The sequence below is a fragment of the Gossypium arboreum genome, chromosome 6 (assembly GCF_025698485.1).
Source record: "Gossypium arboreum isolate Shixiya-1 chromosome 6, ASM2569848v2, whole genome shotgun sequence".
Taxonomy (NCBI): domain Eukaryota; kingdom Viridiplantae; phylum Streptophyta; class Magnoliopsida; order Malvales; family Malvaceae; genus Gossypium; species Gossypium arboreum.
Window position 1 is genome coordinate 110,733,594 of NC_069075.1, and position 15,438 is coordinate 110,749,031.

The window sequence follows — 15,438 nt, forward strand, 5'->3', positions numbered from 1 at the left end:
CTTTAATATTTTCTTTGTTCTTTATTATCTCCATCTCTCTTTATTTTATAACAGCTTTTTAATAATTTTAAAAATATGTAGTTGTGAAATTATAATTTATAATACCAACATGAGATAAAGGAGTTACAATGTAATTAGATTCTCATGAGTCAAACATGTTTAAAGATTTAAAATAATTTAGGCATAATAACTTATTTGGTTCTACAACTTTACACAAAAATCATTTTAGCTTTCTATTTAATTTTCACTGTTCTAGTCCTTGAATTTGCATTACTTGTCAAATCACCAAAAAATAAATGATAACTTTCCGATGTGGTATCCACATTGGCGTTCAAGAGTCGATGTAACAATTAATTAATTTTTTAAAAAATTATACTTTTTATACTTGTTTAAATAATTTTAATTTTTTAAAATAATTATATTTTTAAATTTTAAAATTTTAAAAATTAATTGATTGTTGACATGGATGAAATCCACGTGGATTGTCGAGTTAACATTTTCATCAATTTTGAGATAATTTGATAAATAATAAACATTTAAAAATTAAAGAAAATATAAAATTATTTTTTTATAAAATTAAAAAACTGAATAAATCATTATTCCAAAAATTTATAATTACAAAAACCTACTATTTTAATAATTATATTTTCATTGATATCCAAACTCATCCTATTATTTGGATGATAACAAAACTCTCTTAGTCAACAAATATTTTTACGGCTGATATAATTCTGCATACACGCTAGAACTTAGAAGTGTGCATGGGCCGGGTCAGGCCCAACTAAAAATTTAGGTCCGTTTGTTAGGCTCGAGCTCGGTCTGGCTCAAAAAATGGGCCCAAAATTTTGCTCAAACCCGACCCAAATAAAAATATTAAAACTCGAGCCCGACCCGGCCCGTCCATATTAATTTTTATATTATTTTTTTATATAATTTTAAAATATATATAAACCATCAAAAATACTAAAAACATCAAATAGATATTTCTCAACAAATTGAAAATAAATTTTAAAAAACATATATACTTAAATAACACTAAAATAAATGCAACTTAACAAGCAAATGTTTCTAAAATAATAACAAAATTAAAAATGTCTTTAAAATAAAGAAAATTAATAATAAAATAAGTTTTATACAATATTCAAATAATAACAACAAAATAAGAATAACATAATAGTAAAATAATAGTAAAATAAGGAGAAAATAATAAGAAAATAATATTAAAAAAAAAAAAGATTTTTTGTCATGTAGTGAATCTGGGCCGGGCCCGGCTAAAAATGCCTTACCCTAAATGGGACTTATTTTTTTTGCCTAAACCCATTTTTAAGCTTATATTTTTATCCAAACCCTCCTATATTTCAGGCGAGCCGACTCATGCCCAACTCAAATCCAGAAAATGAAAAAAGGGACCTTCCATAGTAGAACTTAGATTAAAAAACTATATACATATATTATCCGAGGCTCTGGTGGTGCTTAGAGAAAGTGAGGGATAAGGTTGTCTATTTCAGCAATTGCTGGAATCCTCTGGCAGTTCCTATTATTTACAAACAAGTCTTAATCCCCCACTATGGAATTGGTTTTTGGAGCGCTTGAATTTTACTAGGTTAAATTCATTTTTTGGGTCCTTGATTTCTTCCCAATATATTTCAGCAGTGTTGGATTCTTAATATTTTTATGTAAAAACAAATATGGTCTATAAGTATAGATTACGCGTGTAGAATCGGGGCAATCCTTTTCATCTATGCTCTGCCCCTTCATTGCATCACCACGAACCTGACCTAATCTCGTGTTTGGTTTTTATTGCAAGCGCGCGCGTGTTCTACGCTCCTTCCTCACGTGTCACCTTCTTCTTCTCCTCATCATATATCAACGGCTACTTGCCTCACAAATTCCCCATTCTGTAACGCCTATTTATTCTCTCCTGGATTTTTTCCCTCCTCATTTTTCTCGGGAAAAGTTACAGAGCAACAGAAACGGCTAAAGCTATACAAATGTTGTTCATGGTTTACTTCTTGTTTTTCTCTTTGGGTCAATGCAGTGTTGATTTTAACGCTTTATTGTCCTTCAAAGACTCTGTTTTCGACCCTTCGAACTCGCTTTCCTCATGGGTTAACTCATCTAATCCTTGCATTGATTCTTGGTATGGCGTCACATGTAACCCTTCCACTCACCGAGTTACACGACTCGTTCTTGAGAACCTAAACCTTTCTGGTTCAACTCACTCACTGCATCACCTTTCTTACCTAAGACTCCTCAGCCTTAAGAATAACCGCTTTTTCTCTTCCTCTGCCGTTAACTTGTCTTCGTGGCTTTACTTAAGGCATCTTTACCTCCGTCAAAACCTCTTCTCCGGAACATTCCCTGTCGGAATATCCACTCTCCGGCGGCTCCACCGTCTTGACCTTTCGCACAACAATTTCCATGGCGAAATCCCGATGACCGAGTTGACTCAGTTGCCTTTCTTGTTGACTCTTCGGCTCGAGTCCAATTCCTTCACTGGCCCCCTCAACTCGATTGCCTCGTTTTCTTCCATGTCCGATTTTAACGTTTCGGAAAACAAACTCTCCGGCGAGATTCCGGCTTGGATGTCTCGTTTCCCGGTCTCTTCCTTCGAAGGGAACAAGGACCTCTGCGGCCAACCTCTGCAGTCCGATTGTTTCAATCGGACGGCCCTTCCCGCGACCATAAAACAAAAGATTCGTCATCCCCAAAGCAAGAGGCTAAGCAATGGGGTGGTGCTGATGATCGTCGCTGTCGACGTGGTGGCGGTTATGGCTGCACTGGTGACCATCACGTGGTGCTGCTACAAGTACAAGTGTTTCTCCGATGGAACCCAAACGGAAGCAATGGAAACAAAAAGTGGGTCCACCACCAAATTGCAAAGGCGGAGCGGCTCCAGAGAGGTGGAGATAGAGGCGGAGGAACTGGTGATGTTAGAAGGTTGCAAGGGCTTTAGAAAAGTGGGTGATTTGTTGAAGTCTTCGGCTGAGTTGTTGGGCAAAGGGAATGTGGGGACCACTTACAAGGTGGTGACGGACGGCGGCGAGATGGTGGTTGTGAAAAGGGTACGGCAGAGGAGACGGAGGAGGGATGTTGATGGGTGGCTGAGAATAATGGGTGAGCTGAGGCATGCTAATATTGTGAGCCTCATAGCATATTATAATTCCAAGGACGAGCTGCTATTGGTTTACGAGTTTTTATCAAATGGAAGCTTACATTCTCTCTTGCATGGTTAGTATTGCATTTATTGCATTTTTATGTTTTTGTCTAATATATCAAAACAAACCTACATTTCATACTGTATTAAATTATACACCTTAGGTTAGGTGAATTAAATGATGATATATTATTAAAAATTTAAATTTATTTTTATTTTTAATGAATAATGTGAAATTTATTAATTTTGTTTTTATTAAAAATTTAGCTGCTATTATAAGTTAATTAGAATCGAATTAATTGATCAAATAAAAATTAGTTGTGTAATCGGTTTTTTAATTTTTAATTATTGTTAAATTAAATAATTTAATTAATTGAATCGAGAATTAATGATTTAGTTTATTTGATTATCAATTCAGTTCTTAAAATAAAACTATAATATTAATCGTCATGTTTTAATTTGATATACTATAAATTATTAGTAATAAAATATTGGTCTAATGACCTATTTCGTCCTCTAACTTTATAAAAATTTATTTTAACTCTCAAATTAATTTTTTGTCTTATTTAGTTGTTGAACTTGCACTTTTTGTCATATCACTTAAAATGGATGAAAAAAATTAATGTTGTATTTGTTTATGTGACATACACGTGGATATGTTATCCGTGCAGTAATTTACATTTATGTCTTTTCTGTTTATTTTGGGGGTGATTTAACTAAAAAACACAAGTTTAAAGGTTAAAAGAGGTAAAAAATTAAATAGAGAGTTTTTTTTGTAAAGTTGAAGGGCTAAATAAGTCATTATACCTAAAAGATTTAATATGTGATTAAAACTATTTTAATTTATCAAAATAAAAGAAATAATAAAATTAAATTTTGAGAATGGTTTTTAACTTGCGTGTTCAAAATTTTCTAAAAGGAAATTTCATGAAATAAAAATAATAAATAAATAGTCATTAGAACAAAATGTATATGTATAAGGGATTGTTTTAGTATGTTAATCTACTCCTTTTGTCTGAATTTGTGATTGGCAGGAAACAGAGGACCGGGAAGGACGCCATTGAGTTGGAGTAGGAGGTTAAAGATAGCTTCGGAGGCAGCACAAGGACTAGTATTTATCCATAGTTACAAAAAGGACAAGATCTTCCATGGATACCTTTCAACATCAAACATCCTAGTCGACCAACAAGGCAATGCCCGCATTTCCGAGCCCGGTCTTCACCAAGTTCTACATTCCCCATCTTCCTCCAACGACGACTACAAAGCCCCGGAGCTGATGCTCAACAACGGTGACGACACCAGCCTTAAAAAATATACTCAAAAATGCGACGTGTATAGTTTTGGAGTGATATTGTTGGAGATATTGTCGGGGAAAACAGCGAGCGGGGAGAGCGGGATGAGCTTGGTGAGGTGGGTGCAAAGCGTGGGGAAAGAAGAGTGGGGGTGGGAAGTGTTTGATTTTGAGATGTTGGGGGATAAGGTGATGGAAAGAGAGATGGTGGGTTTAATGCAAGTGGCGTTGCTATGTGTGGCTACGTTGCCTAAAGATAGGCCTAAGATGAGCGTGGTGCATGGGATGATTGAAGATATTAGAGGTCAAGGTAGGAGAAATGGTGGGAATCGGATGGTTTCTATTTTGAATGACTTTTCATCTGATTCTTCACCTTCTCATTCGGAAAGAAATCTTGGGCTCCATTAGGTAATGTAAGTATTGATAAGGGATTCTTTTTTAGGGTGAAAGATTCTGATGAAATTTGATTTTCTCTATGTAAATTTACAAGCATTTTATTGAATATAATGTTAGTGCATTTTTAACTTATTCAATGTTTATTGAATCAAGTAATAAGGAATTTGATATTTCTAATCAATATTTTTAATTTAAATTTTATATATGAAAAATTATTGTAAGGATTTGGTTCTCCGTTTAAGAATTTGTCTAGATTTTAAATTTAAGTCAAATACACTGTGCCCACAATGTGAGATACTCAATTTAAAAAAAAAAAGAAAAAAACAATAGTAAGGTGGTAGGAGGCAATGAATGGTGTCCCTTCTTCCCCTTCCACCCTCCCTTTTGGTATCCCCACAGATACTGACATATTAATTTTTTAAAAATAATTAAAATCAAACTAATTTCATATATTATATGAAAATCTATTTATTATAACTGTTTGAAGGAACAAATTCCCCAAGCGTCAACATAAAGAAAAATTATTAGGATTTGATTTTATGAATTTTGCCTTAAATACTAGTGTTGCAGACTGGAGAATAACTTGAGAAGCAGCGAAAATGGATGAAAATAAATAAAAAGAATAAAAAGGGGGTACAGTTTCACATGGTGTTGTCGCCTTCTGGCATGCCTTATGGGCTGGCTTTTGGGTCCAGTCGCAATATGATGTGGACCAAAACTACTGGTCCACTGCTTCAATTCTTCACCAATATGAATCTTTTACGTGGTTAGCCGATTGGTCATGTAGGCATGCTAGTCTAGTTTGATTATATTGAGTAGGGTGTTGATATTAAGCAAACTTCTTTTCGTGCCATGTGGCATGCCTAAATTACTTGGTTTACTATTTACTTTTTTCATTTTTATTTTATGGTTAATGTTTCGGTTTCACAGTTGTAATATGTCTGATATTTAAATTTATATTTTATTTTTAAGAATATAATCTATCTTACCGCTTTACTCAATATTTAATAAATAATAGTTGTAGTCAAATGAAGAATTGGGAAAGATAAATTTTAAAGGTAATTTTTTTTTTCTTAAGGGTTATCATTCTCTCCGTTGCAAGTGAAGTTTTGTCACTCCATAAGACATATGGTAATATTTCATCTGCAGTTGTAAATTTTCATTAATCCATTTAATACTGCATCAAATAATTTTTTAATTTCAAGATTTTATTAGTTTTGTTGTATTTTGGTCAGTTGAGATAGCATTGAGATACTAAAATCAATCTTGTTATATATAGAATATATTATCTTAGCTGAAAATGGAGTTTTTGCTTTTTATCCCAAGATGGACCACACCTATATTTAACTAAGCCCAGAGATTGGACCATTTGGTCTAATTTTCATGTGAGACCATATATTTCCAAGTAAAGAAGGAAGTAAACCTAAACATCTCCAAATTTTCATGTGAGATTACAGCTGTTTCAAGAATTATTAAAGCACTATCCAAGCATTGACGGTGGGAATAGCTTTACATCTTTTTGGATAAAAATATATGTCAGGTCCTTCTATTATAAGATTGATTCAAATTTATCTTTTATTATTAAATGGATCAATTTAATTCTTGTACTAGTAGTAAAAAGATAGGAGAAGACTAAATTTTAATTTAATATTTATTATTAAATGTGTTATTTATAGTTCAACTCCAAACAAAAAAAAAAAATCATTTGTAGTTCAACCATAAAAACTTTAAAAAATTAATTCGTTAAAAATAAATAATAATCTTTTGTAAAAAAAAGAAGAAAAAGTTAACTCTAATTAAATTTAGACATATTTGGTTATTTTAATACTATAAAAACTAAATTAATCTATTCAATAATAAAACAACTAATTTAAACTCATCCCTATAATAAAGGGACATATCAAAGCATTTTCACTCTTTTATTGTTATAGTGTTAATAAGAGAAAAAAATCCAAACAAAAGGGTCTAGAAAAGGGACACATCTTAAAATTCCAAAATTACTTAAAAAACCATCAAAAGTTACAAAAAGCTAAAACAATCATAGGGAAAGAACCATATGGTCTCATAAAACTATACCAACAAATAAAATCACTAAATCAAATGCAATATTTTACATCAGACTTTTGTGCTCTGCTTGCACATTTGAGCACAAATCAGTATGCATTTTCAAGATCTAATCCAATCAACAAGAGTTGAGCCACAGACATGGCAAGCTCAAGTGCTCCACACAAATCAGTATGCATTTTCAACAAAACTTACAAAGCTTTTCATATTTCTTCAATGTCCGCATGTGTGTTAATTGCTTCCCACACCAAGTTCTTTGCAACTAGGTTGTTGAGATCCCTAGCCTGCAAGGCAGCTGATCTAAGAGTCCCAATTGTCATTGCATTAGCCTCCCAAAAGGATGTAATATTGTACGGTAAATTGTGTTTATTGCATGGTTATTTGACCAATAGGGAAAATTTCCAGCGTTAGACCTGATCATAGGTTGGGTCGAGCTCACTCAAAAAGTGGAAGGGTTTAGATAAAAATATAGATCCGAAAAATGAGTTTGAGTGAAAAATCTAAATAGGCCGGATTTTAATACTATTGTTTTTCCATTGTTTTACTGTTATTTTTTCACTGTTTTGCTGTTATTTTACTATTATATTACTACTTTTTGTTGTTATTTTTTGAATATTATATAATTCTTGTTTTATTGTTAATTTTGCTACTATTTTAGAGATATTTGCTTGTTAAGTTGCATATATTTTAGTGTTATTTAAGTATGAAGGCTTTTTTTTAATTTATTTTCAATTTGTTAAGAAACATTTATTTCAATGTTTTTAGTGTACTTGATGTATTATTGATGCAGTCATAAACCAACTACAAATCTAACTAAGGCAAGTGCACCTATCAATTAATAGTATAGCTATAGTGAGCAAAGATATCATTTTCAAAGAGACTAAATGTACTAGTAATTACCGTATTTATATTATTTAACAGATAAATTCGAGTGATCAATTAAAACTAAAATTAACTAATGAATACGACAAAGAACAAATCAGGAAAATAATCGAGTAAACAATTAAGAAGTGAAACAAAACCCAGGAAAGAATTTATTTAGATTTCATCTGTCATTATCAATCTAAATTACGCAATTTTTTCACTTAGTATGTTGATCCATAGAAATCCCTAAATTATGCTAATATCTCTCTTCAATTAAAAGCAACTGACTTTAGGTTGATTAATTGAAATTTATTTCTAATTAAAACTCCTATTATCGCTTTAACTCGATCTATGAATTCCTCTATTAGATTTGATTCTAATTCGGTAGATTTACGTTGTCTTATTTCTAGGATTGCATGTAACTCCACTCAATTACCCTAGATCTACTCTTAAACAGGGTCTATTCCTCCTTTGATTTAAGCACATCAAACATGGATAGATAATCTAGAAATATTAAACCAAGAATTAAACACACATTATTGAAAACAAGATCTAAGTATTTATTGCATAAAATAAAAATCAAAAGACAAAATTCATCATAAGGTTCATCTCTCCTAGGTATTTAGAAAATTAGTTCATGATTGCAAATAAAGACATTCCAAAGACAAAATAACCACAAGAAATAAAGAAACTCAAATAATCTCCAAAGAAATCAAAAGGAAATCTTCAATTTTGAAGGAAATCTGCTTCAGAATCCACTTCAATTGTGTTTTTCGAGTTATTTTTTTAAGTATTCTATGACGGCTCTCTCCTCTCTTCATATTTTTGTCATATATACTTTTTAGAATGCCCGAAAAACCTAAAAATCGTGTTTTTTCGCAGGTTTAGAGTGCAAATCATGAAATCGACACAGACTGCCACATGGCCATGTGGAATAGTCTAAACCCATGTGGCCCTTATACCTTGCTCCAATTATCTAGTTTTTGCTCATTTTTAGCTCCTTTTGTTCCCAAATGCTCTCCTAAGTATAAAAACACGAATTTAAAGGATTAGGAGCATACAATTCACCATTAACATCGAATAATCACCCAAAAACGCATTAAGAATGAGGCTAAAAACATGTTACTTTTAGCCTCTATCAATAATATTTTTTAAATTTACTTTTATATAAAAATGATATAAATTTTTTTTAATACGGGCGGCTTGGGTCGGGCTTGGGAAAAATTTTAGGCCCATTTTTCGGGTCGGGCCTATCAAACGAGCCTAAAATTTTGTTACGGACTGATTGACCCAGCCTATATCACCTCTAGATAGCACTTAGGCAACCTTGGAAATAAATAGTGTTCAATTTAGAATTGCAAACCACTATGGAATCAATCCATCCAATTTGAACACAATACATTAGGTGTCTTATGGGTTTGCTTCTCGAACTAATCATTCCCGCTAGGTGGTCCGACCTAAACGTTTGATGGGAAATGAACATGTTTGATGGATCCTAATTATAGTAAAGTTAGCTAACTACCACCCAATTTGGTAAGTAAGAAACAAGAAATTGGCATCATGTCCAAAACACAATAAACCCTAAAATTTTCTCACCCCTATCCCTATGTAGTACCTTTCTCTTAGATAACAAAAAAATGGAAGCTTGTACAGATAGATTAGATTGATCCTAACAAAGCACATTACATAGAAAATGTCCAATGCTGGTAACTAACCAAGAACCTAACAATACAATCAAAATTCATATTCATTTCACAGAAATTTGATGTAAGTGAATGAAAAAGCTTCAAAGATCTAGATTGAAATCAAGGCTATTACAAGCATTGTGGTTCCATTTCTACCAACCAATGTTGATCCCTGCAAGGCAATTCCCAGTAAGGATATGAATAAATCTATTGAATTTCCTAGTGGACTTAACTTGGTAATGCCCTAAATTATGTTCAATCCAACCATTTCGTTATCCCACCAACACAAAGATCCTACTCTTAGTAGTTGTATGTATTATATCTGCTAATGCCAACATCTATTTTATTTGTGAATCCTTAGAAAAAAGTAGAAAAGATCCTACTCTTAGTAACTGCTAGGTCGAAATGCAAATTAATCAACAAGAATAGCAAAGTACACTCAAATATCCAAATTAAATTTGTTATGGCTAAATTTGGAGCAAAATCGAAAGTAAATAGAAATTTAATACAAAACCAAGAGTAATTTGTACCAACCAGAAACATGACACTTGTTGGAATCTTAGAAATTTCAAAAATTAATCAGCATGTTAGTTTACTGGTTTCGATCTTGTCACACTTGGACTTGTTAAAGTCTTAAGTTATGCGGGAGACTTGTGTATTAAATTGAAAAGCTTTTTAATTTGGCAGGTTCTTTTTGAAAATAAAAGCAAGTGGTGGGCTACTTGAGAAAATGTTGGATTTTAACCTTAGTCCGATTGCTTTTGAACTAGAAAATTTCTTAGTGGGAAACAAGACAATTAAGGTTATTCCAGGTGGTTGGTGACTTGGGGTTGGTAAAAGGAAAAATGTGAAATTTATACCAACAGAAATTTTTAACACGAATATTTTATTGCATCATCAGTAATTCAATTTTAACATAAATTTATAAAGATTTAGCATGATTAAACAATTCAATAATATAAATAGTACAAAATGTGAAATTTAATTCAATAATATAAATAATGGACATAAATTTGAAAAACAATTAGGGTTTAGGGAAAGTAAAAGTTTTTGGGGAGAAAGTAAAAGGAAAAATTTTTTGGGGGTTTAGGGGGAAGTAAAATTTTTTAGGGGAATAAAAGTTTGGATAATTGTTAAAAATACCCTAAATGTTTATGGGTTTTGGGGTTTGAGTCTTTAACCTTTTTTTTATTGACACCTTCAACATTACGATTTTTCCAAAAATCAACTTAATTTTAACAGGAAATGTGAGTTGACCATAAGTCAAACAATAGGTCAACAAAGTAGCCTATGTGGCATGCCACATAAGCACAAATGACATCATCTAAAAAAATTTGTTTAAATTTTTTTTTTCATTTTGTTTCTATCTTCTTTCGTCTTCTCTCTTTCTCTTTTCCCCTTTAGTTGCTGTTAAATAAAAAAAACACAATAATTAGAAAAAAAACTTATGATTATTTTTTTACTTTTCGTTTTTTGTTTTGAAGGATTTACCTCCTAAGAAATTTTCTCAGTATCTTTGTCTGGTTTGATAATTTTGTTCATTCGGGTTCTCGATTCCCTTGTTTATTTCATCTAAGTTGGTGGGATTTCTTCAGATTTTAGACTCTCCATCTTTCGTTTTTAGGGATTTTCAAGTGTCTGCAAATACAAATGTAACGCCCCAATTTTCAAGAATTCTGTGAATGTTGGCATAGGTTTAATTATGTTAGTGGGCCTCTAGAAGGCCCAAGCTTAAGATAGAACTCGACAATTTTAGTTAATTTTTGTTCCATAAGAAAAAGGGGGTGAAATTATGAAATAGAACCTATGTGAAAATGTTTGAAAATGCTATAGGCTAAATTGAAGTGGCCAAATAAATAGGAGTGCAAAATAGGAGGATTTGAATGATAAACCTCCCATTTTACATGAAGTGGCCAGCCATCATGTTGTTGTAGACAAAATGTGCACTTGATATTCATAATTTATGGTACAAATTGATACAAATTGATAATTGTTCCATGATAATGGGTTAGGTAAATGTTCCATGATAATGGGTTAGGTAAATGTTCCATGATAATGGGTTAGGTAAATGTTTCATAATAATGGGTTAGGTAAATGTTCCATGATAATGGTTTAGGTAAATGTTCCATGATGGGCATTTCATGTCTTTTGTATTAAAGAATTAAATGGATGAAATATGAAATTTTATTAAAAGAAAAAGGGGTGAAAAGAACAAAGTTTTGTCCATCTTTGTTCATCATAGCCTAAAGTTAGAGAAGAGAAAAGAGAGGAGAAAGCTCTTGAATGTTGAGTCACTTGGGGAAGAAAATTGAAGGTAAGTTCATGGTAGTTTGCTTCTATCTTGATGTTCATGAGTTCTTCTTGATTCTACCTTAACTCTTGAAGCATATTTTGGTTTTTAGTTGTGTTGTGAGCATTTAGTGATGAATTAAAATGAAGGAAATGGTTGTTGTTTCATGTTCTTTTGATGAAAAATGGAAGATAGGTGAAGTTGAGCCAAACAAATGAGCATGCATGAGCCTTAGATGCTAAGGGGAAAAATCGGCTAACATGTTGTGCTTTAAAATGATGAAATGGAGATTATACTTAAGTAAAATCATAGATATGTGATGATTGATTGGTGATATACATGTTTAAATAACAAGCATGCAAGTTAGGTGTGAAAGAGTGATTTGGTAATAAATCTGCTTGGGACAGCAGCAGTAACGTGACTTTGAAAAATCACCATAAATTATGGGAGATAAGTTAGAAGCTGCATAAATTATGCAATTAAAGCCTAATGAGTGTAGTTTCAAATGGAATAAACGAGAACATATTTTGAATTCTGTACAATGAGAAATTTGATTCGTAATGAAGAGTGGTCAAATTAGTCAAACAGTGAAACATGGGAAACTTTAAGAAAAATTTGGTATTGATTGGCCATACCAAAAATTCTGAAAATTTTATGGATAGAAGATATATGAGTCTATTTTTAGGGAAAATTAACAGCACTTGATTTGGAGTTTCGTAGCTCCAGTTATAAATAATTTAGTGACTGTTGTTCAGAAAGACAGCTTGTAGTGAAATTATGATTATGTGGTAAACATTGACAAGAATTTGTTAATGAGTTGCTTATTGATTTCTTATAAGCTTACTATGACCCGTAGGTGTGGTTGACCGAATATTGTAAGAGGTTAAAACGTAGTTTGTATTTGAATAGTTAGATTAACGTGTTAGTAATCCAATTGTAGGCGGTTCGTGTGTGGATCTCGTCAGCATATCGTCGCAAATAGGTGTGTAACTAACACCCTCTTTCTTAGTCTAGATCGGCAAAAGCCGAAAAGTCGAAATGCCGAAAACCGGTATTTTGTAGATTTGTGAGTGTGCGAATGCTCGTGAGGTAAATTGATTAATGTTTTTGGTAAGCTGCAAAATTTGGACCGCAAAGTGCATGATTTACGTGTTCTCGATATTTTTGGGCTTAATGGGCCAAAAATAGAATGATAAAGCCAACGGCCCAATTAAGTAAGAACCCTCGATGACGTGATTCGTTAGTACGTGAAAAGTAGGAATATGCATGAAAAACCCTAAAATAGATAAATTCTGAAATACCTTTAAAAGTGGAAAATTTACGCTTTACCCTAGTAGATAAATTACCAAATACCCCAGGTTAAATTGACCTAAATGCATGTTTGATTGTTGTTATTTATCGCATGCCATGTTGTTATTATCTCGATGCATGAGATGGGATATTGACGGAGGAAGTACTGAAAGTGGCTTGTCTACGATCGAAACTCAATTTATCGTTAATCGAAAAAGTGCAAGAATCGTGGAGTGTTAAATTTGGGTGGGTTGAGCTATTCCCACATGGAGTGTATGGTGGTACGGGTAGAGTGTACTGGTTGGTGGGTTGAGTAGTCTCCCAAATGGGCTTGCATATGTTTCTTGATGTTGCATGTATTTTGAAATGGGCCTATGGGCCATACCGTTATCTGAATAAGGGCTAAGGCCTAGTTATTGTATGTCTGAAAAGGGCTCTGGCCTAGTACCGCTGTTACCCAAATGGGCTTGCATATGTTTACCGATGTTGCATGTATTTTGAAATAGGCCTATGGGTCATATCTGTTATCTGAATAAGGGCTAAGGCCCAGTTTATTGTAATCTGAAAAGGGCTCGCCCAAGACTATCTGCTATTACTGACAGGCTTAAGCCCAATAGGCTTGAGTGACTTGGGCTTTGAATGGGTTTTCCTTACACACCGAGTTTCCCCAAACTCACCCTTTTATTTTCATCCACGCAGAAATCCCCAACCATAGTGGGCTTGAGTCGTGAGGGAATTTGAGTGGCCACCCGCTCGAAAGTTTGATTTTCTTTCGTGAACTGGACATCCTTTTATTTACGTTTGAAGTTTTGGGTTTTAAATGTAATAAGGCCGCTTAATTATTTTTGATGGTTTTAATATGTATTACTAAGATAGGTATTACTTATTTTAACTGTTGAAATTGGATAGCTTTAGGCATTTTAAAAAAAACAATTGATTTCAAAATAACACGACAACAAGCAAAGCTTCCGCAATGAAAGTATTTTCCAAAATTAATCACTTTTCCTAAAATGACTTAATCAAATCGGTTTCCTAGAAATATCCATGACGTTAAGGTGTGGGAATGGCGGTATGCATGTCTAGGATTGGATCCGAAGGAGCTTGGTACATAAGCAATCCGATGGACTCACTACCTCTTTTAGGTTTCCTACCGGTGCATGACTTCCATTCACTTTAACCTATAATAAAATTATCTTTTAAAACACTAAGTAAGTTTTCTGGATCAACAATATAAAATGTTTTGAACGCTTCGATGCGGTATGTCGGATCCGGTCATAACGTTTGGGCCGGGTTTGGGGTGTTACATTTAGTGGTATCAGAGCCTAGGTTGCAACAACTCGGCTATGGATCGGGTCCAAAAAGGGTTTTCAAAACTTAATGCCAAAAAAAAGATATTTTTGGAAAAACCTGACTTTTGAAAATTTCCTGTTTAAAGAAGATAATCTCCGAACTTGTTTTTTTTTTTAACACAAATGTTTGGAAAATGGATTTGAAAAAGTCTAAATCTTTTGAGTTTATCTGAAAACTGATGAGATGGCACACTGAATCCCCGGCACCAAGGCTGTAAGTACTATTCGCATTTTATATCTCGAATGCATCAGAAGTTAATACTAAACCTTAGAGATAGTACTATAGATAATATACCGTAAAGGCTACAAAACTGAGACTGTAGGGTAAATTAAGCCCTAGGAAACTGAGACAGTAGCTAAACTGTGGTTACGCGAGAACAACTCTGAAACCTTATCTGTTCATAAGATATTCTGTAATAAATAGTGAAAACAGTAAACTAACTGCATAAAATTCGTAATCAGATAAATTGATATGAGTACGAGAGCTACTCGGGGAAGAGGCCGTGGTCGAGGCCGTGGTCGAGGCCGAGGTAGTACTCAAGCTGGATCTTCGTCTTCTGAACACATACCCGCTGGAGTAGCACGACCACCACCGGTGGATGAGAATGGGCCGTATGATCGGGCTGCGGGGGATGACGATCTGTTCTAGGCCATGTTAAGAGTTTTGGAAAGGGTGGCCGGAGCTAATATCGGGCCCATGAATAGGGGGTCCATTTCTGAGCGACTCCGGGCCAACGGAGCGGAAGTTTTTAGGGGTGTATCTGGAGTAGCCCCAAATATGGCTGAGTATTGGCTGGAAGCCACGGAGCGGATTGTGGATGACTTGGACTGCTCAGTAGAGCAAAAGTTAAAAGGAGCGATATCCTTACTACGGACGAGGCGTGTCGGTGGTGGATCATCGTGAGAGAGGGTACCCAATTGAGAGGGTAACTTGGGAGTTGTTTAAGCGATCCTTCAAGGCGAAGTATGCCTGAGCTAGCTATGTGGATCTGTGAAGGAAGGAATTCTGAACGACCGAGGGTGGTAAGACCGTTCTTGAATATGAGGCGAGT

At 33.7% G+C, this 15,438-nt stretch overlaps 1 protein-coding gene and 1 pseudogene across 1 annotated transcript; one reads left to right on the forward strand and one right to left on the reverse strand.

Moving 5' to 3' along the window:
* The first annotated feature begins 1,406 nt into the window (after positions 1 to 1,406).
* Positions 1,407 to 5,056, forward strand: LOC108484242 (probable leucine-rich repeat receptor-like protein kinase At1g68400). The gene is made up of 2 exons (XM_017787960.2): positions 1,407 to 3,231; positions 4,192 to 5,056. The coding sequence occupies exons 1-2, from the start codon at positions 1,992 to 1,994 to the stop codon at positions 4,854 to 4,856; spliced, it is 1,905 nt and encodes a 634-aa protein (XP_017643449.1). The 5' UTR covers positions 1,407 to 1,991; the 3' UTR covers positions 4,857 to 5,056.
* A 2,055-nt stretch (positions 5,057 to 7,111) lies between these two features.
* On the reverse strand, positions 7,112 to 9,726 carry LOC128293818 (delta(8)-fatty-acid desaturase 2-like; annotated as a pseudogene).
* Between the last annotated feature and the right edge of the window lie 5,712 nt (positions 9,727 to 15,438).

What these genes read in the sequence shown, in the direction of transcription:
- LOC108484242 (XM_017787960.2), top strand. Translation starts at nt 1,992, where the DNA reads ATGTTGTTCATGGTTTACTTCTTGTTTTTCTCTTTGGGTCAATGCAGT. An exon ending in CTTACATTCTCTCTTGCATG is followed by an intron (nt 3,232 to 4,191) that starts GTTAGTATTGCA and finishes TGTGATTGGCAG; the next exon opens with GAAACAGAGGACCGGGAAGG.